At 43.2% G+C, this 26432-nt stretch overlaps 1 protein-coding gene across 3 annotated transcripts in view; it reads right to left on the bottom strand.

Annotated features, from left to right (window-relative positions):
• The window catches only part of AK9 (adenylate kinase 9), a 1394796-nt gene that overhangs the window by 342129 nt on the left and 1026235 nt on the right, over window positions 1-26432 (bottom strand). For all 3 annotated transcript variants that reach the window (XM_086926806.1, XM_086926808.1, XM_086926807.1), the window contains exon 31: window positions 6908-7127. In XM_086926806.1, coding sequence (XP_086782932.1) covers window positions 6908-7127 — 220 coding nt within the window. The remainder of the gene's footprint in view (window positions 1-6907; window positions 7128-26432) is intronic.

Raw genomic sequence — 26432 nt, 5'->3', positions numbered from 1 at the left:
TGCAACTTCTTCCGGTGCTTACTCGAGGCAGCAAGCGACGTCCACAATAACGACTTTGGGACCTGCCCTGAACAGGAACCTTAACATGGGATGAAGCACTGCATCGTTTGACTCTTCTGCTGGAGACAGAGGTGGGCGCCGTGAGGATTCTGACTGGAACAACCGGGCTGACATCAATTTTATCCATCGTTCCCACTGGGATTTCAGCTTGAGCTGCCGGTAGGCGTCACACTCGGGAGAGACTTGGTGCTCGCCCAAGCACCACATACAGATCTCATGTGAATCCGTCGTTGACATCTGCCACGAACAGGACGCACAGAACTTGAAGCCCGCAGGCATCGGCACACTGTTCCATACGCAAAAAGGCATTGTGAAGGCCTGAAAACAAAACAGGCCAGAGGAAACGCTTCTTCCGGATCCAAATTGGGACACGGAAAAGAAGAAAACCGACTTTAGCACGCTGGGGGGGACTTATATGGCTCTTTTGATGTCACTTCCGTGGACGACGTCAAGATGGAGGAGGACGATGCCACCCCCCCCCCCGGCATGCAGAGGTACTACTGGGGAAAAAGTTTTCTGGATCCAGTCTGATGCATGAGGATAAGAAATCTGCAGCTAGATGTCCCTATCAGATATATTTGTGAATTAACAGAAGTCACCACACAGATTTGAAGTATATGTGGACTTGAAATCAATGTCTTAGAATTTGGTAGTTGGGTCACCAAGCAACAGTAGCAGTGGAGGCACTGCTTCTTATGCCTTTGCCACAATCTGCTCACCCAATATAGGGTTGTTTGCTAAACATTCCCAATACCAACAGTACTTTTCCATTCCAAAATCAATCCCCCATAATGAGCATCTGTTTGAAAATAAAAAACCAGAAGGGATGCCCTTGTACACTGGGCGCTTGATGTACCAAGCCATTTTGTGGACACAAACTTTACATTTTGCAAAATCACAGTGTTTGTGTCCGCAAAGAACAAATTACTTACTTTCAGAACGCTTTATCTGGTAGAGACTCTATCTAGTTGCAGAGCGGATTCCTTACCTTCGAATTCTCCCCATGTGTCCGACAGGATCCAGAAAACGTTCGTGAGCTGTACTCCTGCGTACCGGTAGGTGGTGATGTTTGGCTCCACATGGCGTCGTTCGCATCAGAAATTACGGGGACGGTGCCTATATAGGTGCCACCTCAGTGCGCTGGCGTCAATGTTGTTTTGGGACTTTCCATGCCAGAAGCGCTGAGCCACAAAGAAGTTAAACACTGCTCACTGGTGTGTGAAACTAGGGCCCTAGGGGATCAACCCTTGACTCTAAAGAACAAGTTACTTACCTTCTGTAACAATGTATCTGTAAAAGATATATGTAGGTATTGATTCATTATCTTAGAATTACCCCCAGCCATCAGACAGGATCCAGAGAAATTTTTTCGTAGTAGTACCCCTGCACATCGGTAGGTGGCGTCGGCCGATTCCGCATCTGCCGTTGGCGTCGTGGTTGCTGGGATGACGTCACGGTGTCTACTTAGATGCTGATGTCAGTTCTGACACGACTTTCCAAGCCTGAAGCGCAGAGCCATGCAAGACACTGACCATTGGTGCACATAACTAGGGCCCTGTTAGGAAGTCCCTATCCCTAGAAGTCAGATCGCAGAATGGAGTGGATGGGTGGGGCAGCAAGGAATCTATAACTACATATGTGTCTTACAGATACATTGTTACCAAAGGTAAGTAACGTGTTCATCTGAAAGAGACTGTAGTTATAGATTCCTTTCCTTACTTAGAATGGATACCATAGCCAAGCCAACCCGGGTGGAGGCTCAGTGAACTAAGTTCACACCAGGAGGTCCTGGAGAATAGAATGGCCAGAAAAGCCATCTCTCTGTCCAGCAGTAATGCTTTGTGAACATGTGCAGGGATGCCCACTTGGTTGCCTGGCAGATGTCAATCAGCGGAACTCCACATCCGCGTCCTACTGGAAGTTCCTTTTTTGCAAAAGAATTGCAGATCTGAATACATAGGACAACCCATTGAGAGATGGTACATTTGTGCACGGCCCAACCTTCCTTGGCGCCCACACAACCCACGAAGAGTTGATTATCCATCGGGAAATCCTTAGTGCGGTCAAGGTAGAAGGACAGCACACGTTTTGGATCCAGACAGTGGAATCTCTCCTCCTCTTTAGAAGGGTGCGGAGGCGGGAAGAAGGTGGACAATGAAATGGTCTGACCAGGGCCGGCTTAGGGCAGTGAGGGTAGTGCCACCGCACCGGGTGCAGACGCTTCGAGGCAGCGCCATGTTTAGAAGTATTTTATGGTTTTAAAACCACCTGCTGCGGCATTGCTAGCCTCCGCAATTTTCATACAAAAATAAAAATGTCATAATAACTCAGTGATTAATGTTCTTCCAAGAGAGAGAAGGAGTTTTGTCAAGTTGAAGTTTTAACTCATTTTATGGTAGCACTGAGGGTTAATGTGCCTGCTGCAAAGAATGTGTACCATGCAGATCACAAAGTGCATATAGTTTAAACAGGTCAGTGCTTTTGTCAGAGAGATCCTTTTGTTACTACCAGTGTAGATGTTAAAATCCTAACATGGAACAGTGAGCTAATAACTGTCATCAAAGAGTTGCATAAAAACTGCAAAGTATAGATTAAAGCATTAGTATGTTTTCCTCCATCTTTCATTATTCTAATGTTTCAAAAAGGGTTCATTTTGGTAAATAAAGTAATTAATAAATGTAACCCTCAACCATAAGGTTATGTTTTAAATTCTGTGCTCCTCCAGACCAAGCACTCTTAAGCTATACTGTCTACCAGTATGGATGACATGCAACACCTTGTAGTCCTCTGTATTATGCAACATTTCCAATACACTGATTTACACACCTATGACTGATTGTCTCTGTGATGTAAAGTGCTCTGACACCTTACACTGGTATAGGTGGGGCTATTAAATGCATCTGAGAGAGAGTGGTATGGAGACTTGAGGGGGCACTATTAAATGGTAGTAGTGAGGGAGTCTGTGGCGAGGGCCCGTGGGGGCGCCAACAAACATTGTTTCACAGGGTACCACCAGCGCTAAAGCGGGCCCTGGGTCTGATCTATGTGGAAAGAGGTAACCACTTTGGGCAGAAAATGGGGCCTAGTACGAAGGACCACTTTGTCGGGATGGACAGCAAGAAAGGGAGGTTTTGAAGACAGAGCCGGAAGCTCACTCACTCTGCAAGAAAGCAGTCTTTAAAGTAAGAAGACGTAGCGGGTAATTCATTAATGTGGCTTCCGAATAATTTTTCCTGTTAAAAGGTAAGTCTAAAATATTTGTACTTCAGGCCTAAAGGAGGTGGCTTGTAGCCATCCTTGATGCCGCAGGACTGCCACTCCAGCTAGCTGGCGAGAACCAATGGAAGCAAGATCCATAGCGCAGTGTATTATATCTGAGACGGACCGCTTGCCTTTTTTAGAATAATTTTCTTTGCTTCCTCCTTGACCTCTGTAGAGGTCTATCCTAGTAGGCAATCACATCCGACCACATCTGCCTATGATAACGGCGCAATAAAGCCAGGGAATTTGAAGCTCGGATTGTTAGAGCTGACATGGTCGAAAAAGCATTTCCCAATGGTGTCGAGCCTTCTGCCTTCCTTGTCAGGTGGTGCTGTAAGGGAGGCGGATGGATTCTTGGATCGTACGGGGCTGGGCTGCGAGATCACTGAATCTGGTTTTGGGTGACCTGTCAGGCAAGCAGGAGCGTCATCAAGGGCTTTGTACTTTTTGTCCAGTCTTGGCAACACTGGTGGTACAGTTGCTGGATTCTGCATGATCTTCAGGCCCTGGCCCCAGATGTAGTTTATTATCTGCATAGATCTTACCAATTTCCTCTAAGGTTCTTTAAAGTCATATATGAGGCAATCTTGCTGAAGCACAGGCATTGGTAGCTCAAAACGCCTGGCTGTCCTTTCCAGGAGATTATGGAATCCTCCTATATCTTCTGGAGGTGAATCCGTTCAGGGTGGAGATGGTGATGCTGGTGGGGGAATTATGTAAGTATCCACTCATCCTGTTGAAGTTTCACCTTCTTCTCTCTGTTTTTCCTCTTCAGAAGACGACAGATGTTGCACAGGAACTGCTTGAAGAGAGAGACGAACACTTGGAGATCCCTTATGTGGTGGAATAGGAGAGCAAATCTTGAGTTCAGGAGGTGGGGGAGGACCCTTCTGGAGAGGAGACTCTGGAGGCAATCTAAGTATCTCCTTTTATATTCCGCTAACATGGATTGCAGTTCTGTCACTAGATTAGAAGGAAGACACAACACATCCTGTTGCTGTTGTTGGTGTGAATAATAGCATTGTTGGTCATATTAGTCCATTTTGTACATGCTTAGCCATAATGGCGAGGCAAGACATTTTCTGGGCAAATGCTGCATTACTTAAAACACACACTATTTAGCATCATCAGAATCTTCCTGATATTTAACATTAAGTTCTGATGGAATTAACGCTGCCCCAAAGAGTCTATCATCCTCAGAGTCCTCCTCCTCATCATCGTCATCCAGATGGTGAGAGAATAAGAGTGTTTGCACCTGACTGGGCGAAATGAAGGCTGGGGTGAAGGGTTTTTGCTTCCTCCTATGATGTGAAATAGGCTTTTCTTTTCTAGTCCTCGGTGTCATCGACAAGCCGGTCGACAAGGGCTGTTTCACAGCCATACTTTGATCCGTCAACGGAATAGCAGTCGGCGACGATGAACCGTCTGTGAAAAGAATCTTCGTCGATGAGGCACTAAGTGGCTACCATCGTCAACACAATCGTAGACGCTGCCTCTGCCGTCAACGAGGTTTGCCCCGCCGACAGGATCGTTGATGAAGAAGAAAACAAGGTCGCAGTCGGCGAGATCTTCGTCAACCAGAGGTGTGTCATTGACGGATGGGTCATTGTCGAGAGATGGCTTTTCGACAATGATGATTTAGAAGACGAGATAATCTGTGTTGTAGACGATAAAGGAGCCTGACCTGTCGAAGATGACATCGTCGACGAAGACATTGTCGTCGACGATCCGGTGACGGTAGTGACTGTAGGCGCCATCGATGTCACCGAAAAAAAACACCTGAAGAGGATTTTCTCGTCGTCAGAGATGCAGTTGATGAGCTCTCTGTCGGCGGAGCTGAGGTAGGCTTCTTAAAAGTAGGTTGGAGCGTCGGAGGAGTAGTAAAAGGCTCCGAAGCTGGCTTTTTGGAAGATAATGTGCCTTTTTTCCTTGTGCAATTTGGAACACTATGCTTCTGAGGGGGTTTCAGATGATAGTTTAGATGATTTCTTGGGTGGCTGCGAAGATGTACCTGCCGGGTTTTGGAGAAGGATTTGGAAGAGGCATTACTCTCCTCTTCAGAGAACATGGTGTCCCTGTTCTTAAGCCTCTTAAGACATAAGAGAAGCCTCCCTTCAGAATCTTTCAAAGTTTTTGTTAAAAAAGTATGACATACCTTACAATCCTTAGGTTTATGTTCAGGATAAAGGCAGTCCTTGTGAAGGTTGTCAATATGCTATCACTTCTTCCTGCAAGTGCCACAGGGTCTGAAGAGGCTTTTTTTTAGGTGTATCTGACAATATGGGCGTCAGTTTTCTCCACCTAAACACAGATTTACATGTTTGGTAGTATATGCGTGAGTTGAGAAACAAAAGGGACAAAACCTGAAGAAAATCTTCTATCAAGAGTAGGAAAAAGAAAACTGAGCAGCGTTCAGTGGAGACTCTCTAGCATGACATGCTGTAGAAAATCTGAGGGACTGGAGCTTCTCTCATGAAGGTTCTACAGGGTGGTGTCAGCTGATTAGCTGTTTTTAAGTTTTAGTCCTTTTTTATATAAGGACAAGGCTATGTTACTAGGCCTCAGGCCTTATGTTCAAGGTCTAACAGGACTCCCATCTCGATGACGGGGAATGATTCAAGCATGTGAATCTATGAAAGGTCCAATACTGGAGTAACTACCATTGACTCATTCTCTTATTCACTGTCGGCCATCCCCAAAACAACTCACACAGATTTGCCAATCAATGAAAAATAATTTTCACTTACTTAAAAAGGCATACATTCTGGATTTAGCAGGGCATGTTATTTGCTGGAACATTCTTGGCACTTTTTTTTAATGAAAAGCAAAAAAATCAAGCCAAATAAATTCAAATTGGCATGTCTTTTGCAAGTGTTTAACAGAGGTCAACAGTGTTTCTGTAGTAGTGATAAACGGGCGTGAAAAAAGTACCTCATGGGATACAACAAAGTGCTGCTATTTAAGAGTTATGGTTGTGTCACTTCTGGTTGGTACAGCACTGGAGCCGGCCTTCTGACTTGGTGCTCTCTGGCAATGTCACAAAAGGTCCAGCCTGAGGACAGTTTCTTTTTAAGAGACAAAATCTGGAGAGCAAGTAAGGTCTACTGGATACATTTTGTACATGCTTAGCCATAATGGCGAGGCAAGACATTGCCTGGGCAAATGCTGCATTACTTAAAACACACACTATTTTGCAAACTTTAGCATTTCAATGGATTAAAGTAGAAAATGAATTGAGTGGTCCAATGACCTTAGGAAGTCTGCCCAGGGCTCAACAAAAGACTTTTGAATCAATGCGCTTATATGCCTGGCAAACTTCTGGATCACCCAAATGTCACACACTAAGGTTGAGAGAGTGACTGCTGTCTAAATGTAAACCATATTGGTGCGTCCTTGTTAGATAAACATTTTGATTGGAAGTTTGCACTGCAATAATATTCATATTAAGTTCAAATTGTGAACCCTTAACCATAAAAGCATAACAGACACGAATCACCCCTAAAATGCGGTAGACCGTCTACTTTATCCATAGAGGTAGTATGCAAAGATTCTTACTGTATTAATGCAGTTAATATTTAAGACATACCCTAATTTGTTTCTTCATGTCTTTCAACTTTTGTTTATATTCCTCTTTTTTCTTCTGTCTTTCCCTCCATTTCTCCAAGCGGGCAGGCAGAAGACGGTCCGAAACATCATATTCTTCAACTTGGAGGAGGACAGCAACGTCTGGGAAAAGGCCCTGCTCGCCCGTGAATTGAGCCTCTTCCAATGTCCTGGGGAAGTCATCCAATATGAATCCTGTAGATCTAGTAAGAAAGTGCTACAGTTAATTTCCGCCTTGAATTCTCTTATTAAGAAAAACCTAGTGCAGAAGAGTTCTTACATCATGTCTTCAGCTGGGCTAACATACCTAAGCATATAACATTTCCTTAATATTTCCATTATTCAACCTGCATACAGAAAAGGACAACCCAACAATTTTATCCAACTAGCATAATGGTCATTATTAACATCCATAACCTGACATGAAGTAGATCAGAAATGGACCAACCCCCAGTACCCTCCAAGTATCATATAGTTAAATAGTGATATCCATAGCCTAGGAAGTAGTAGATAATAATTAAGGATAAAGTAAATGACACAACTGGTGTAAAATGTCACATTAGCCCAATATCATTATACACAGTTTCCTTGTGTTTTATGTAAAAGCGGCCACCTGATCGTGTTTAATATGGCCTACAGATTACATTGTGACATGTCAAAGCCTGTAACGAATGTATGTGATCATGTACGGGTATTGTATCAATCTCACAGCCCTTCTCGCACTATAGTTGCACCCTAGAGCTAACTGTCCCTCGATTCACAAAGGCACAGTGGCCACATGGAATAGAGGGAAAACTATACCAGACTAGATGGCAGATGACTGCTTTCGGGCAAGAGGGGCTGTCTATTTATATCACTACTTTGAAATATGCCATAGGTATTCTTAAACCCAAATAAACATTAATTGCCAGTATGTAAACAAGAAGAAAGTTGGATACATTGTCTTTTTGTGTATAGGTTTTTCCTGTAGTATTTTTTTCCCAACAATTTACCATCCATAAAGAAGTCATTAAACTACATTGATGAGTTTGTACATTGCTATTCGTGAGAGCTGTGATTAATTCTGCACTTCTTGCACAGGTTTCTGAACTGTTTGGTCCGCCATGATGAAGGCTTTCATTAAGTTTCCCATGAAGGACGAATCATGCAGTGAGACATACTGGAACTAACTGATGTTCATTGAAAAGATAGCCCAAGATAAAAAGAAACAGTTGCCACGTATACCGTAATGCATTCTAGAAGTTGACAATAATTATCAGTGAAAAATTGTGTACTTTATTTATCATGTAAACAACTGTGCTTCTTGCAATGTAATGTCCATTAAGCTAAGGCGCGTTTGCCGATTGCCTTCTCAACAACAACTTAAGCTGATCACTATAACTGATTACTGTCAGCTTGACCCTCTCTCTAACAGTCCTCTGATATGGTGGTTGTCCTACACAAATCAGGTTCTTATCTAATGGAGATGCCAGCAACATTCAGAGGGCCCCAAAATCAACGTCTAGGTTATAAGGACATGCTGCAAGTTATCTGGTGGTGAACACTTAAGCTACCAGCATGAACACTTTTATGATGACGAGTACTTTTCTCTGCATGGTCCATTTTGCATAAGTAGTAGTCAGTCAGTCTATGTATGTGGGTTTGCAGTCTTCTATCTATAAGACACTGTCCTTATTCTCCAACGTGTCTTCTAGTTCTGCGGCTTGCTCAATTGTTCCTCCATGCATTCTGCTGGTCTATACTCAAAGCTGTTCACTTATGCTCTGCCACACACGGGCAGGTTCAACGCTTTTCTCTGGCTTCAAACTTTAATTATTTTAAAATAGTGTCATGTCACAAAGAACCAGTTTCTGTCTTATTCAGCATATTCATATTTGGTGGATAGAAAAGTATGTTTTCAATTGGAGGTCTCAAGTTCACAATTTTTTCAACATTGCAGTTTGGTAAAATATATATATAAAGGCTAAGTGCCGAAACGCATCTTGCTTGTGCCTGAAGGTTTCAATAAACTATCGTTGGAAACCTCCCCCTCGTGAGAGTGCTTTCTTCTTTCCTGGTGGATTTCATTGCCGTGTTTCGAAAGGACATTGGGAGCTTGCATATATATATATTACCTACTGGCGATAGCCAGTAGGTATATATAGTTAGGACGGTTTCCCATAGGAAATCCCCAACATTCTATTGGGAATAACTTTGGCCCTGGTTGATGAATCTTCGCAAATTTCTCAAAGAAGATGGCTCGCTCCGCTCCGCTCCTTCCCTGAAAGTTTGGGGGGGATTCGTCAAGTGGGGGCTGAGAAAAAAGGGGGGTCCCAAAATGTGTTTTCCCCATGTTAATTTCCATAGGACCTTTAGACTCAGCTACAGCTTGAACCGCTGAAGGGAATTACACCAAACTTGTCAAAATGGTAGTGTCTGGTATGCAGATCACGCTTTTGGTAAAATTGTGTAAATCCCTCCAGTGGTTCCTGAGAAAATTAGAAGAGAAATCAATTATATATCTATAAGCGCGAACGCGTGCGCGCACCCCACGATTTTTCGCGATTTTTTTTTGGGGGGGGGGGATTGGGGGGGGCTTGGGGGGTTTCTCTCTTTCATTTTAATGTTTTTATTTTAATTTCGAGGGTGCCCACCCCTCGTTTTGGCCCCCGAGATCACCGCCACCGCCCGAGCTGCCTTAAGATGGCCGCCGCCTGGTTGTGGGCGGGGCCGGGAGGACGTGGTTTCCGCTTCCCCCTGTCTTTCACTTAAAGTGATTTCTGGAGCTATTCCCGCCCCCTCCGTGTGCTTTACCGCCCCCCTTCCCCTCGTCCTCGTAGGTGCTTGTTAACATTTATCCGGGGCCTGAGACTGCCCTAGAAATTGCCGCCCGCATCTCCAGAGCCACGGAGACCAAACCGAAGGGGCAGCTAGCTGATTGGTGGCTGGCACGCAGGAGCCGTGCTCTGATAGGCTGCTGGCACGAAGGAGCCGCGCTCCGATTGGCCAAGGAGCTCTGACGTCATCGGGGGCTCGCAGCATCAGGATTGGCTACTACTGGCCGGGTCCTTCTTGCGAGAAACCGGAACATTTTCCAGTTGCAATTATACTCGGCACTCTGTTCGTAATTGGATCGATTCTATGTCAAACATACAGCATTCAGGTTTTGTATCTCTATATACAGAAATGCGGAAACATAATCCCGTTTTAAATATAATCATCGTTTTGGGTAATTTACCTACATTAATAATTCAGTTAATTTCATTCATTAATAGTTGAGTCCTATTCATCGAGAACCCCTCTGTCTCGCTATCCTTATCATCGCGATGCCTCCGCCGAAGTATCGCACGAAAGCGCGTTCTGTGGGTTTAAATACCCCACACACACACGGGTAGACGGGACCCTGTGACGGCCGGTTTTTAAGTAAGTAAGTAAGGACCATATCGATAGACGGGGGATCCGGTAGAATAATTATCCCCTTAGATGCCGGAGGTCCCTTAGGTGAGGGTCTACATGATTGCATATTTAGACACAAGTGGCGTTTACCTAGCGAGCATTGAGCACGCCAGCAACATTCGCAGGCTTCAAGTTCGCTATGAATACCGCTTAGACTGATGGGATGAGATTATCATTTCTGCCAGAAGTTTATTTGGGTGGCACAGTTTTAGTATTGCTCTTCATCTTATGAGGATAACATTACAATGCCGCCCCCGTTCAAGATACGCTCACCTGCCACAGCTGTAGATGATTATGGCAACTCTTTTCAAGAATTATTGAGTGCTTACACCTGGTTTATCTTGGTTTCTCTATGCAGCACTGGTTTTAGTGCGTCCTGCACGAACATAAAGTCAGCCATCAGAGCAATAGATAGTAACATTTAGCATTTAGTAAGCGTTATCTCATTTTTATATTTTGACAGATAATTGTATAATTTGGCAGAACCCCACATCAGGAACATATCGCTAACTACACCTCGATGTGTAGTGTTTAATCAAAAGATTGCATTTCCACCTAAATAGATCCTCTCACATGTACTTCTTTTCAAATTTAAGGTTCACTTCACATTAGATCATTAGACAGACTCCGTTGACTCTGTATTCTCATTACAGACTATTGCTTTAGATTCTAAATCTGTCCAGGACCGTCCCAGCCGTCGCCATACACTGCTTCACTTTATCTCGCATAGAATCACCATTTCTTATATTTAAGGTAGGATACATTACGTACAAGCCATCCACATTTAGTCGCTATCACTGCATTGGGCATCTTCTGCAGGCATTTAAAATTAAAATGATCTCTAAATGGGCACCTAGTTTGAAAATGTCAAAATTAACCCAAAATAATACAAACTCAGAGAAGGTTTAATGTAAGGATCAGATGAATAAGTTGTGTATATAGATAAAGAATGTACATATGTAAATATAGCATGTTTAGGTTTTATGTAAATATAGCATGTATAGGTTTTATGTAAATATGTGGATACTGATGTATAAAGATAGAGCTTGTAGTCATCTAGGGTGAGGGTCTCTGGCACTGGGAGAGGGTGCTTCAGAATCAACTACAGAATAGAGAGATTTAGTGTATTATAGGTATAACTACTGTCACATATTGTCTATTATAGATTGTTCCATCTTTGAGAAAAATTAATTGAGTGTTTTCTACTATTTTAGTATCCACTGTAAAGAATACAAAACTCCCGATGAAGGCGAAACGCGTTGTTGGATCTAGTTTTGTATTGGTTATGAATAATCAGTTGTTGACTTATGTATCAATATATGTATATCAATTATTGTAATTAGATATATATCTATGTTTAGTATTTTGCAGGAATTGTGTAAAAGAATATCAATGTTTATTTATGTATATATATAAAAAAGTGTGAAAAGGAGAAAAAAATCACATAATCACTTGTGAGAAGTTTATTTAAAAAAAAGAATAATTAAAAAGAAGTTTTATAAATATATAATTCTTGTCACTCCAATCTATCTAATACCAATGTGTGATAGAGTTCGTGAAACAAACACATAACCCGGTGTATAGGTTAGTTTTCAAAAAAATACTACTGGCTCCTTTCTTGCAGCCGTTGTGCAGAGAAGCTCAGCTGTCGATTGCTTATGTCTATTTCCGGTTTTCGGTGAGCGATTCCTTGCTGCCTGGCGGCCTGCCTGGGGGTCGGTGAGCTGCTTGTTGCCTGCGCCTGGCCCAAGTTGTTTATTGAGCCGATCGTAAAAGTTAATTATAATTACAGCTGCATATGGAATCGGCTGTACTATGCCAAGTGTTCATTTTTACATTCAAACATCTGCATTGCAAATTTTAAATTCATATGATGACACATTTTAGTACCATTCTGACCCGTTGTAGATGATTCGTGCTATGATTTGGCAATGAGTGGTGTATGTTGTCGTTTGATACTCCATGCAAGTTGGCTGATGCATCTTATTTTTGTGTTGATATTGCTGCATCTCCACAACTTTTGTAGTGTGAATGATGTTGCAGGCGAGTCTCATGTTTATGAGCTCTTGCATGCATCCATCCAACACCCACCCACCCTCCCACCCACCATTCATGCACCACATCCATCCACCCACCCATCCATCCATCCTGCATCCATCCATCATTCATGCATCCATTCACCCATCTATCATGCATGCATCCATCCATGCATCCACCCAACAATCATTCATCCATCATGCATCCAACCATCGTTCATGCATCAAAAATCGGATTCCTAGGGCTGCTCAGGTGGTCCCACAAGGATAGTAACATATTTAAACGTTATCCGCTAATAGAATTAGCATTTTCAAAACCTTGCAAATTCACTGAAAAAACCATAGGTTTCTGCCCTTACATATCTATATATTAGCATTTAAAAAACCAATGAAATTCACTGAAAAAACATAGGTTATACACTATATATAGTTAGGAATTAGCCTTTAAAAAACCAATGAAATTCACTAAAAAAAACATAGGTTTTAGGCCTTATATAGTTAGGAATTAACATATAAAAAACCATTGAAATTCCTCCTATATAGTTAGCTGGACATTTTATTGACATAAAACCCAATGAAATTCCCTATATAGTTAGTTGCAATAACTATATATCGCGCACCCGCAATCCACTGCTGATGATGTCACATATTACATCATTCATGACATGGTCAGTGACATCACTGATGACATCACTGATGACATCTCAAATGACATCACTGATGACATCACTGATGACATCTCAAATGACATCACTGATGACATCATGACACACCAATACCAGTTACTACATACGCACTCACTGATTCCTACGTCTACGCACACATTCACTCATTCACCCATACAATCACTCGTACATACAGTCACTCATTATTACAACACTGTCATATGCACTCATACACCTATGCAGACACTCACACACTGCCACTCATCCATGGACTTACTCACACACCTAGTCAGTCCTGTAAAGAATCAATCACACTTCGATTTCCTCATCTATACAGTTAAACACAGAACACCTTACTTTTTCAAACATATACTAACACATACTTACTCTCTTATACAATTACTGATACAAGTACACATTGATCTGCACAGAGTCACTCGCCTCCCAGCCAGTTACACACACACTCAGTCTTCCATACAAATACTTGGGCAACTAATCAATAAGCTATATAGCCACTCATATAGCTACTGATCAACACATGTAGCAGCTTGCACAACAACAGACATATTGATGCACACTTTCGGACAGTTTAGTTATTAACCCATGCATTCAGTAAGACACATTCATTCACTCGCTCAGTCAGTCACGCACCTACTAAATCCTTCATCCAGACACTTAGGGCCCGATTCACAGAATGAATTTAAGACTCAATCCTAAACTTACTACTTTTGGCATTCACAGAATGCACTTACTACTTTTTGTATTCACAGAATGAACTTACTACTTTTGGTATTCACAGAAGTTAGGATTTTGTCTTAAGTTTGTCTTAAGACAAACTTAAGACAGACTTAAGACAGACTTAAGACAGACTTAAGTTAGGATTTTGTCTTAAGTCTGTCTTAAGTCTGTCTTAAGTTTGTCTTAAGTTTGTCTTAAGTCTGTCTTAAGTCTGTCTTAAGTCTGTCTTAAGTTTGTCTTAAGACAAACTTAAGACAAAATCCTAACTTCTGTGAATACCAAAAGTAGTAAGTTCATTCTGTGAATGCCAAAAGTAGTAAGTGCATTCTGTGAATACCAAAATAGTAGTAAGTTTAGGATTGAGTCTTAAGTTCATTCTGTGAATCGGGCCCTTATACATCCACTCATTCTTCAATATGTAAAACATATTTAAACTTTACAGCAACACACAGTCACTGGATGATGTCATCAGTGATGTCATCAGTGATGTCACTGACCATGTCATGAATGATGTAATATGTGACATCATCAGCAGTGGATTGCGGGTGCGCGATATATAGTTATTGCAACTAACTATATATGGAATTTCATTGGGTTTTATGTCAATAAAATGTCCAGCTAACTATATAGGAGGAATTTCAATGGTTTTTTATATGTTAATTCCTAACTATATAAGGCCTAAAACCTATGTTTTTTTTAGGGAATATATATATATATATCCTCACTCTTCGTTCGACGCTGCTACCGCTGCATCACAGTCAATCCTGCTCAGGCTGTTTTTCAAAAACAAACAAGTCAGACCCAAAATCTGGTGCAATCAGTGTTTTATTCCAGTTTATCGAATAACACCCAGCAAGCCCGCATGACGCGCTTCGCCTTTAGCCAGAGGCTTGATCACATGATACATTGCTTGACAGCGATGAGGGTACTTAAGGAGCTCAAAGGGGGGTGGCGCTGCATATTCTTGGCCTACCCTGTTAACCCCTTACTGTTCACAATTATAGTAGGTGTCCTTTAGATGTTGAATAAATGGCATAGTGCCTCAGTTTAAAATGCCAAAAAGTCATGATCTGTGCAAAACTATCTGCTGTGCAAAAATATGCAATTATAAATAACCCCTCTATATACAATATTGTACAATATAGAAAAACATGGGGGAAATGCATAAAAACAACTAATAATCATTGTTATTTATATACTATTTACAATAAAAGACAAAGTGTCCATTAGTATAAAAGTCCTCCCATTTAAAATTGGAACTTAGCTGCAGATGTTATATGCAAAATTTAGCAATAAATATCAAGTTCTGTAAAAACCTTAATAAACATTGTAAAAAAAAAAGACCATTTTGGAAATCATATGCATATCCAATTAAAAGACACCATTATTTTGTAAAAGAACAGACCGTCCAGAGTATTAAAAAAGTTATTCTCAAAAACAATTCATATGAACTCCAATTGTATGCTGAATGTTCCTCATCGTTAACCCTAACCCTATGTGCAAAACAGTGCAATTGTGTATATAATAACTCAAAAATGTGTGTATATCTATAAAATCATGAAAGGGTATGGAGGGAGGTTTCTCATATTCTTAGTTATCCTCACATCACCTTAGATGTTACCATGCTAAAACCACTTGCCAGACATTATTCATTACAATTTCATACTTATATTTTCAAAATTCCAGGGAGACATGAGGTGCAAAGAGCAAAGTTTGTACATCATAATAGCAAATTCTAACTCAGGTATATTGTTACTCAAAAACTAAAGACAAGTGTAAAGATCTTCACTGGCATTCAGACCCCGCGGGGCCTTACTGTCCAGTTCAATTATATACCTGGTCTCCAATAAACAGAGCTTTGCATCTCTGTCCCCTCCTCTCTTGAGTGGCATGACACAATCAATAGCGTAGTACATTAGGACTGAGGGGTCACTGTTGTGTCAAGTCAAGTCAAGTCATAGGATTTGTATAGCGCACTACATACCCAGAGGGTTTCAAGGCGCTTAGGAAGGGGAGGATGATGACTGATCTTTCCCCACGATGGCCCTCATGTGCTGCAGTACCCACTTGTGCACCGGCAGGCGGGTGCTACCCACATACCGGAGATCACATGGGCACTGCAGCACATAAACTGCAAATTCAGTTCTACAAGACATGCGTTTTTTAATCGGTACGGGCTCGCTTTTAAATGGTACCGTATATTGGGTTTTGTTACACCCGTTCTTGCATGCTTTGCATACAGTGCATTTCTTGAACCCTCCTCCGAGGGCCCCCCATGTATCCGAAGTCGGCTTTTCAAGAAAGTTACTTACTAACTTATCTGCCATGGATATGGATTTTCTAAATGTAATATTGGGTTTGCCCAATATGTATTTACCAATAACAGGATCCCCTGTTATTAGGTTCCAATTCTTATAGAAAATCCGCCGGATTTTCTTGTGTTGTCTGCTGTACGTGATAATGACCCGGGGGCTTATCGTAGTATCTCCTGTTATCTGAACACTGGGTTTGTCTTTAATTGCTAATGCTTCCTGTCTCATGATAGATGCTGATCGATTTATCGCTCTCTGGATGGTTTTAGCAGAATAGCTCCGGGACAGAAAACGTGCCTTGCTTTCCTCCTGGGCTTTCTGGCAATCTGCATCCGTACTACTTATTCGCCTGATCCGCAGCATTTCCCCAAAGGGGATGCTGCTGATCAGGTGATAAGGATGCTGACTAGAAGCATGCAATACGGTGTTTCCAGCAGTTGGTTTCCTGTGCAACCTAGTGGCTATACCAGTATCTGTTATATAGACTTCAGTGTCAAGAAATACCACTGACCTTGCGTCTATGTGTGAGGTGAATTTAAATTAAGGCCATTATTGTTAATTTCTTTCACAAAATCATGTGCTTCTTCCATTGACCCTTGCCAGACCATAAATAGGTCGTCAATGTAACTTAGATATATGGGTACATGTTCCTGTATTGTTTCCCTAAGAGTGCCCCCGAGGACCCGCTCCTCGCACAGTCCCATGTGGAGACACGCCAGACTTGGGGAGAAGCAGGCCCCCATCGCGACACCCCTAACCTGCTGGTACTTTGGTTATTGAACAGGAAATAGTTTTGTTCAGGGCAAATTTGGATCATTGATAACAACATCCTGTTGTGTGCAGAGAAGTTCATAGGCCTCTTGTTTAAATAAAATTCTACCGCTTTTATGCCATCAGAGTGTTTGATTGATGAATACAATGAAGTTACATCGAGTGTTATTAATAAGCAGTCCGTACTCCAAACAACATTCTTCAATTTTCTGATAAAATCAGAAGTGTCCTGTACATATGATTTTAAGCATTTCACCCATTCCTGGAGGAAGAAGTCTATATATCGTGAGATATTTTCAGTCGAGCTATTTATGGCCAAAATAATCGGACGTCCAGGTGGTGCATTAATGTTTTTATGTACCTTCGGAATTAAATAGAACGTCGGTATTACCGGATGGTCTTTTTTCATAAAGTTGTACTCATCATTTGACAACAGTTTGGCACTTCTCCATGCCATTAATTTTAGATTTTGTTCTTGCCAAGCTGTTTTTAATGCTGTCAAGTTGCTTTTCTTATAACACATATATATATATATCAAGAGCAAATGCCCCAAGCGGGGGGAGCAACTTTTAGCTGGTGCTGGCGGCGAGGTTCGGGACAGCCGAGCAGAATATACTCGAGCAAATTCCTTCAATTAAGAAGACGCCGCACACCACGTCAACGGTTTGCTTCAGTTATTTATTTCTTGTAGGTTTTCCCCACCTACGCGTTTCGGACATATAATGTCCCTGGTCACGGTTAACAAACATTTGTCTGTCATTTATGTTAATTATTTATACTAAAGACTCCACATGGCATATTATGGTGCATTATGGGCTCAGTAGTGAAATATGCATTGCTTACTATCAAGCTTATCTTCGTATTGTGACGACCGGTGTCCGGCATTTCACGAAACTTAAGGGTAATTCTTCGCCTCTTTTAGTTAACCTCTTCGCCGCTAATGACAAGGGTAACTCGTCATGGACTTTCCATTGATTTCAATGGAAAGTAAATGAGAAAGAAGAGTAATGCCTTAGCAGTAAAGGGGTTAATCAGCGTGTGAAGAGTGCATGACTGAGGCTGTCAAATTAATTAGTCTGCCTCATAAATGACTTTTGCGTTTAGTTACATTCATGCGTTCGCAATTATCGACTGAGTGTCTGAGTATTGATAAAGGCTGAGTGCCTATAGCTAACTTTGCCCTCATTGCTTCATTAGTGCCGGTCTCACAGTCATCTTATACTAGGATAAAAAAAATGGGCATTAAAAACATTATCTCATACACATGTCTCTCAATATTATTTTTCTTTGAAATCAACTTTGTACTCTATAGCGATTCATGTCTATGTTTTGAAAACAGGACTTTGTGAAAAAATTCACTGAATTACTTATTGCAGGATCGAGCACTACAAATATAATAACAGTCATTTAGACAGTCTCATGTTTTCCAGAATTCAGAGGTGCACATGCATTTCCTCATCCCCGTTCAATCCCCACGGGCTTCTGGTTTTGAATTTAATTATTAATTTCGATTCAAGGCGTCTTAACTTAATCACACGGTCTCCACCTCTTTTTTATTTTCATTCACCATAGCAATTCCTGCATATCTTATATCTTTCCATGTTTTGCCCGGATGATTCTTTAAATATTTCGTGATAGCATAGCTGTAATCACTGTTCTGGATTGATCTTATATGCTCCAGTATTCTCTTTTTGAGGGGGCAGATCGTTGAGCCAATGTATTTCATACCACAGAAGCATTGTAATTGATAAACAACAAACTGCGATTCACAGGTTATTTTTTCTCTAATTTCAAAGTTTCTTCCTTTTGAGTCTTTCAGGCTTTTCAAGTTTTGGCCAACTTTACAAGCTTTGCATGATTGACATTTGGTAAACCCATGCTGGCGTTTGTCTAACCATGTAGCTGTTTTGATTTTTTTGAAGTGACTGTTGACCAAAGTATCTTGAATTGACAGAGCTTTACGGAAAGATATTAGTGGTCTGTCTCCTATCAGGGAGCCAATCTCTGTATCTTTTTTCAGTACACTTCAATACTTAGTCAGAATGTGCCGTATCTTGAAGCCCTCTTTTGAATATGTGAGAATTAGTCGCGGTTTGTCGTCATCTGGTTTGATTTCTTTGTTTTTGGTAAGCGTTTCTGCTCTTGTTTTTGTTCTTGCTCTCTGTTCTCCTCGTAGTATATCAGCATATTTGTATCCGCGGGGGATGAACCGATCTTTGGTTTCTTTGAATTTGTTTTCCATTTCTATATCTTCCGAGCAGTTCCATTTCATACGCAAAAATTCACCATATGGGATACTTTGTTTCAATGATGTAGGGTGAAAACTCGTGCCATATAGTACGCTGTTTGTAGATGTCTTCTTTCTAAAGACTGTTGTTTCCAGTTTATTGTTCTATACATAGACCTTTGTATCTAAAAAGTCTATTTCTGTTTTCTGGATGTTGTAAGTAAACTTTAGTCCCACTTGATTTTCATTTAAAATTTCAATGTACTTGATCAGTTTTTCTTTCGGACCTTTCCATAGGAGGAAAAGGTCATCGATGAACCTGAGCCACAAAACCACATCCGTGGTATATTGTTCATTTTCCTCTCCCCAAGCTATGTTCTTCTCCCACCAACCCATGGTGAGATTGGCATAGCTTGGAGAGAAGGACACACCCATGGCACAACTGCATACCTGTGCATGTATGTGTTTATTGAAGAGAAACACATTGTTGGTTAGGCAAAAAGTTATCATGTCTAATAACATGTTTGTGTGTCTTAGCTCAGATATTGGCCTTTGTCTCTGTATTCTAAGACAGGCGAAGACTTTGGGCGTGCAAGCGCCAAAGCAGAGGGACTCATACATTTGCGAGACTATCATTTTTGGTAATCCCTTGAAGTTTGAAGCTAGATTAGTGAGCGAAGATGCCTGGTCTTAGCAAACTTGGAAAGATGTTTTGTTGTAGTTGTAACAGGGATTCCCGATTGGAGGACTCGTGTCCGATACCTTCGGTTGGAACTCCGACTTTTGAGCTCTTTTCTAAACATGGCGTGGGCCCCATTATGTATAATGAATTGTGGGTCTGATACACTAGGAAAGATGGTGTCTTAAAATGGCCACAACATGGTAGTTTCGAATCAGAGATTTTAGATAATTTGGAAGTTAAACTATTTAAGAAGAAAGCCCGGCCGGCAATGTTTGACTCTTTCCGCCTTTGGCGTAATGAAGCCAAACAGAAAGCAATTAAACTAACGAAAAGAGATAAACGAGAGAAGGGTATATCAATAATGCAAGCTGCTAGGCAGTTTAAAGATTATGAAGAAGATCGAGTGAGTGAAGAGTTGCATAGGCAACATAAAATGGCAATCGATGCGGCCGCGCCGAAGGTGCGCCAAAGGTAAGCCCGTCTACGCCCGTCCGCGCCTGGACCGTGCCTAGCGCCAGACCCCCTGGTCCCCGCATCACCCACCCCTCCCGCATCACATACGACCCATCCACCCTCCTAACACTTAACCCCGGCCGACTCCCTAACTGTGCCCAGGCCGCACCGGGACACACCCATGGACCCTTCACCTGCCACTCCTGCAAGTACAACTCCATCGAGACCCACACCAAACCCACAAACACCAAACAGAGATCCAACACCAACCACCTCAAATGCATCCTTCTCAACACCCGCTCGGTTCACAAACTCGCCATCGACCTTTGGAACCTACTCAACACCATTTACCCGGACGTCGCCTTCCTAACGGAAACCTGGATGAATGCCTCTTCAGCTCCAGACATCGCCATAGCCATCCTGGACGGCTACAAGATCATCCGTAAGGACCGCACAAAGCAAACAGGAGGAGGCATCGCCATCGTCCATAAGAACACCATCCGCGTCTCAACCAGCTCAGAAGTCAACCTCGCTATAGCCGAACACCTCCACTTCCAGATCCACACCGACCCCAAGACCACACTCAGAGGCACCCTCCTCTACAGACCCCCAGGACCCCGTACTCAATTCAGCGAAGACATCACTGACTTCATCACCCCACACGCCCTCCTCTCAGAAGAATACATCCTTGTGGGAGACCTCAATTTCCATCTGGAAAAGAGCAACGACAGGAACACTGCCACCCTCCTGGACAATCTCGCCAATCTCGGACTCAAACAACTTGTTAACACCCCCACCCACTATGCAGGACACACACTCGACCCTATCTTCACCTCCAGCAAGCATATCTCCTTCACTCACTCCACAACCCTCCACTGGACGGACCACAGTTGCATCCACTTCATTTACAATACGACCACGATCCACAACCACCCTCAACCAACTCTGCGAAGAAATTGGAACAAAATCACAATCGACCAAATCTCCACATCACTTCTTCAAAAACCCCCTGCCTATTCAACGAACCCTAACCAAGCCGCCATCAACCTCACACAATGGTTAACCCAAACCGCCGACAAACTAGCACCCCTGAAAAAACATCAAATCAAGCAAGGAAGCAAGAACGCCCCATGGTTTAATGATGACCTTAAGAAATCTAAGAAACTCTGCCGCTCCCTTGAAAAAACTTGGTAAAAAGACCCAAACTCTATCACCCAAGCTGCCTTCAAAAACGCCACCCGCAAACACCACCAACTAATCCGGACAGCCAAGAAATCAGCACTCAAAGACCGATTAGACAACAACGCCCACAACCGCAAGGAACTTTTCAACATCATCAAAGAATTCACCAAACCCCTCCGCCAGCTCCAACGACATCACCCCCTCTCAAGTCCTCTGCGATCCCTCGTCTCTTTCTTCCATGACAAAATCGCCGACATTCATAACAGCTTTGACAACCAACCCGTAAACCAGTCAACCCCTCTCACCTCCGAACCTGTACCCCCCCTGAATAACCTTCTCAACTGGAACCCAATCCCCACAGAAGACACCATCCGCCTAATGAACTCCATCCACTCCGGATCCCCCACAGACCCTTGCCCCCATCACATCTTCAACAAAGCAGACTCCATCATCGCACCCCATCTCCGACACGTCATCAACTGCTCCCTCAAATCCGGCACATTCCCAGAAAAATGGAAACACGCCGAACTCAGCGCCCTTCTGAAGAAACCCACTGCTGACCCCACCGAACTCAAAAATTACCGCCCCATCTCACTCCTCCCTTTCCCTGCCAAAGTCATTGAGAAAGCCGTCAACAATCAGCTCGCCGCCTTCCTCGAAACCAACAAATCACTCGACTCCTCACAGTCTGGCTTCCGAGCCAAACACAGCACCGAGACCGCCCTCATCGCAGCAACAGACGACATTCGAACTCTACTGGACAATGGAGACACAGTCGCCCTCATCCTCCTCGACCTCTCCGCAGCCTTCGACACAGTCTGTCATAGTACCCTAATACAACGCCTCAGCAACATCGGAATTCAAGGAAAAGCATTAGACCGGATCATCTCGTTCCTCGCTGGAAGAACTCAGGGAGTCCGCCTCCCCCCTTTTAAGTCAGAGGCCACCGAAGTCATTTGCGGCGTTCCACAAGGATCTTCTCTCAGCCCTACCCTCTTCAATGTCTACATGAGCCCCCTCGCAACCATCGCATGTCAGCACAACCTCAACATCATCTCCTACGCTGATGACACTCAACTGATCCTCTCACTCACCAAAGACCCAACCACCGCCAAAACCAACCTTCATGAAGGGATGAAAGAAGTAGCCGAGTGGATGAAGCACAGCCGTCTGAAACTGAACTCGGACAAAACGGAAGTCCTCATCTTAGGTGCATCCCCTTCCGCCTGGGACGACTCTTGGTGGCCAACAGCCCTAGGAAAGCTCCCATACCGACGGACCACGCACAGAACCTGGGCATCATCCTGGACTCCTCTCTCTCGATGACCAGACAAGTCAACGCCGTCTCATCATCATGCTTCAACATCCTACGCATGCTCAAAAAATCATTTCGCTGGATCCCCACCGAAACAAGAAAAACGGTCACCCATGCACTGGTTACAAGCCGTCTGGACTACCGAAACACCCTTTACGCCGGCACCACCCCAATACTGCTGAAAAAACTCCAACGCATCCAAAACGCCTCAGCCAGACTCATACTAGACATCCCCCGCACAGACCACATCTCCGGTCACCTGAAAGACCTTCACTGGCTCCCCGTCAACAAAAGGATAACGTTCTGCCTCCTCACCCACGCCCACAAAGCCCTCTACGAACTTGGACCTGATTGCCTCAACATGCGCCTTTCCTTCTGCACTCCCACCCGCCAACTGCGTTCGTCCAACCAAGCCCTCGCCGCTGTGCCGCGCATCCACAAAGCCACCATGGGGGGAAGATCCTTCTCCTACTTAGCGGCCAAAACCTGGAATTCCCTTCCCATCCACCTCCGCATTACCCAAAACCACCTAGCCTTCAGAAAACAGCTTAAAACCTGGATATTCGATAGGTAAACCTCCCCCCCTTCCTCAAGCGCCTTGAGACCCTCTGGGTATGTAGTGCGCTATATAAATTCTGACTTGACTTGACTTGACTTGATGTCACATTTGTTGAGTTCACCACCCCCTTATGTGCAGAGTGCTACGGCACCTCCGCAACCTCCAGCTGTTCAGCCTTTGGTTGTTGCTCAGTCACCAGCTCCTCTTCAGCTGCTTCCTTCTCCTCTGGCGCAGCCTTCTCTAGGGCCGCCGACTTTGTTATCAGTTCCGCATCTAACTCCTACGACTTTTTCTCCTGTATTTGCTACTTCTTCTGCTACTACTCCTACGTTTGTTTCATCTCAGTCTGCTTTGTCTCCTGTCCTTCTGACAACTTCTCCTTCTGTTCGGCAGAGAATGACTGATACTGTTACTGGTCTTTTGTCTCCTTTCTTTGGGTCATTAAATGTGACCCCTGTTTCTGCACGTACGCAATTACATAGCCAGTTTCCTGGTCCAGAAGAGCGGGCAGTGTTAGATAATTTGGCTCGTAGATGGGTTACTAACTCTTCGAGATATAATCTAGAGTCGGTTATGGATGTCTTCCATCAATGGGAAGCACCGAAGCAGAGGTATGTCTTCGATATCATGTGTACTTTCCTCCGAAAGGAATGGGAAGATAGTGAGTTGGGTCAGACCCCATTGGAGTTACTTAATGTACAGTCCGAGTTTGCAAAAGGAACGATAGTGGGTTCCGATGTTGAAAAAGCAGTTGCAACGTTGCTTGCGTTTAGGAGTGTGTTTCCTTCCCAGTCGTTGTTTGAGCCTGATCCTTCTGTTAGGAGAAAAGCGAGACAGTGCCCTATGAGAGAAGTTCCTCCGGTATGGAAAGAGGTAGTGGTGGCTAATCCTAATCAGGGTATCTTAGCTGTACCGGCTCATTTTCAGCATGTCTGGGTACATGTTCCGTGGAAGAGAGCTGAAGTCTTGGCCCTTAAGCAGACTCTACCTGACCCCCGCAAGAATCCTGCAGGGTATTACAAAGAGTTGTCACAGACAGCTGACGCGTGCATCATGAATTTAGCCGATATAGACATGTTGTTTGGTAATGTGGTTCCTCAACCTTTGTGGGGAAAGATTCGTCATGTGGATCATGCGCAAGAGTTAGGTGATACATGGGCTAATATTACTGCGGCGGATGGTAGACAGGTTGGTGGAGCTAAACCTGAGGCTTTAGTTGCGGACTTACCTGGCAGAATTATTACTCTTATGAAGACGATGATGCCTGCTATGCGAGTGAATTGGGATAAGTTAGCAGCGTGTAATCAGAAGAAAGATGAAAGTGTGTCTGATTTCTTCACTAGGTTTGAAGAGACTTTTATAGATCATGGTGGTCAAGATATGAGTAAGGAAGGTGGCCAAAGGTTGTTTGTGGATAAATTTGTTCATAATTTGCTTCCCGCGTTGTGTAATAAGTTGAAGGATTCAGAGAGTTCATGGGCTGTTTCTTCGTCGGCCCAGATATTGGCTACTGCACAATATTACGAGAATAGAGATAAGGATGAGAAAGAGAAAGCAGAGAAAAAGACTAAAGATTTAAAGACGAAGGTTCTTTTGCAACAGGCGTATCCGCCTCGTTAAAATCAGCGTGAGTTTCAGCAACCTCAGCAATTTCAGAAAGGATCACAAAGGCCCGAGTCTTTTCAGCAGCGAGTTCCTGTAGGCCCTAATCAGTGTGAGTATTGTAAAGAAGAAGGGCACTTCATGAATGGTTGTCTGGTTCTGCTACAGCGTGCAAATGGTGTGTCTGGTGTGAGAGGTCGAGGTATTCAGCAAGCACCTAGAGGTAGAGGAGATGGTGTGTTCCCCCAGAATGTACGATCCTTTCCTCCACAGAATTCTATGAATTGTTTTGATCAACAGAATATTGCGTCTGGTCAGTCGACTCAGTATTATGCTGATGATTACTATGTTGAGAGTGAGAATGCTGACGGTAATGATTGCTAGGACAACCATAGACAAAGAGAAGGAGTAGTGTCAGTTCCAGTAGATCAGAGAGGACCTTATGTTGAAGTGATTACATCGGGTGTGTCAGAGTCTTTTCTGTTGGATACTGGTGCGGCGAAGAGTTCTATCATGCACTCTAAACTCCCTGGCACACCTTTGTCTGGCTTGACAAATGTTTCGGTACGTTTTTCTGGTGCCCCAGTTTGTAATCCAGTTTCTAGTCCTCTGTCTCTTTCGGTTGGACCTTGTGAATTGGAAGCACCCCTCATTTTGACGACAGGTTGTGGTGAGAATTTGTTGGGTTTGGATTTGTTGAAGAGATTGTATGCAACATTGCATTGTTCTCCTTCAGGAGTACAGCTTACATTGGGTAAGAGAGTGATCTCTCCAATGTATTTGTCTAAAGATCGGCTTCCATTAGAATTCCGTTCTCTCCCTGATACTCTTTGGGCTACTGGTCCTAATGACGTGGGTCTTTTGGAGATTCCACCATACGTTGTGACGCTGAAAGCGAATGCTAGATTGCCATGTATTCCCCAATACAGGATTTCTAGTGATGGTGAAAGAGCGCTTTTAAATCTATGATCTGATTGAGAAAGGTGTGATAGAAGAGATGAGAGGTAATGTGTGTAACAGCCCTGTTTTGCCTGTTCTGGAAAGTACTGATTCTTCTCAACCGCCTGTGTATAGGTTTGTGATTGACCTTCGAGAAGTGAACAAAATTGTTGTGCCACAGTTTCCAGTTGTTCCAGATATTACTGCTTTGCTGACTATGATTCCTGCTTCAGCTACCTGGTTTTCGGTGATAGATCTGAAGAATGCTTTCTTCAGTATCCCGATTGCTGAGGAGAGTAGAGATATTTTTGGCTTTTCTTTAGGAGGTAGAAGCTTCCGGTTTAAGCGCGCTCCTCAAGGCTATTGTGAAAGTCCATCCATCTATAGTCAGGCTTTGAAAACACAGCTTGATGCGATTGTCTTGCCTGATGGTGCTGCTCTTAACCAGTATGTAGACGATTTGTTAGTTGCTGCTGATGATGAGGAGACTTGTAAAGAAGCTACTCTTTCGTTGTTGCGACATTTGTCTGACCTCCATTATAAAGTGTCACCTTCGAAGTGGCAGTATTGTTGACAAGAAGTGACCTACTTA

Source organism: Lissotriton vulgaris, chromosome 6 (assembly GCF_964263255.1).
Source record: "Lissotriton vulgaris chromosome 6, aLisVul1.2, whole genome shotgun sequence".
NCBI classification, from domain to species: domain Eukaryota; kingdom Metazoa; phylum Chordata; class Amphibia; order Caudata; family Salamandridae; genus Lissotriton; species Lissotriton vulgaris.
The sequence above is the reverse complement of the archived record's forward strand: the minus strand, read 5'-3'. Positions and strand labels throughout refer to the sequence as shown.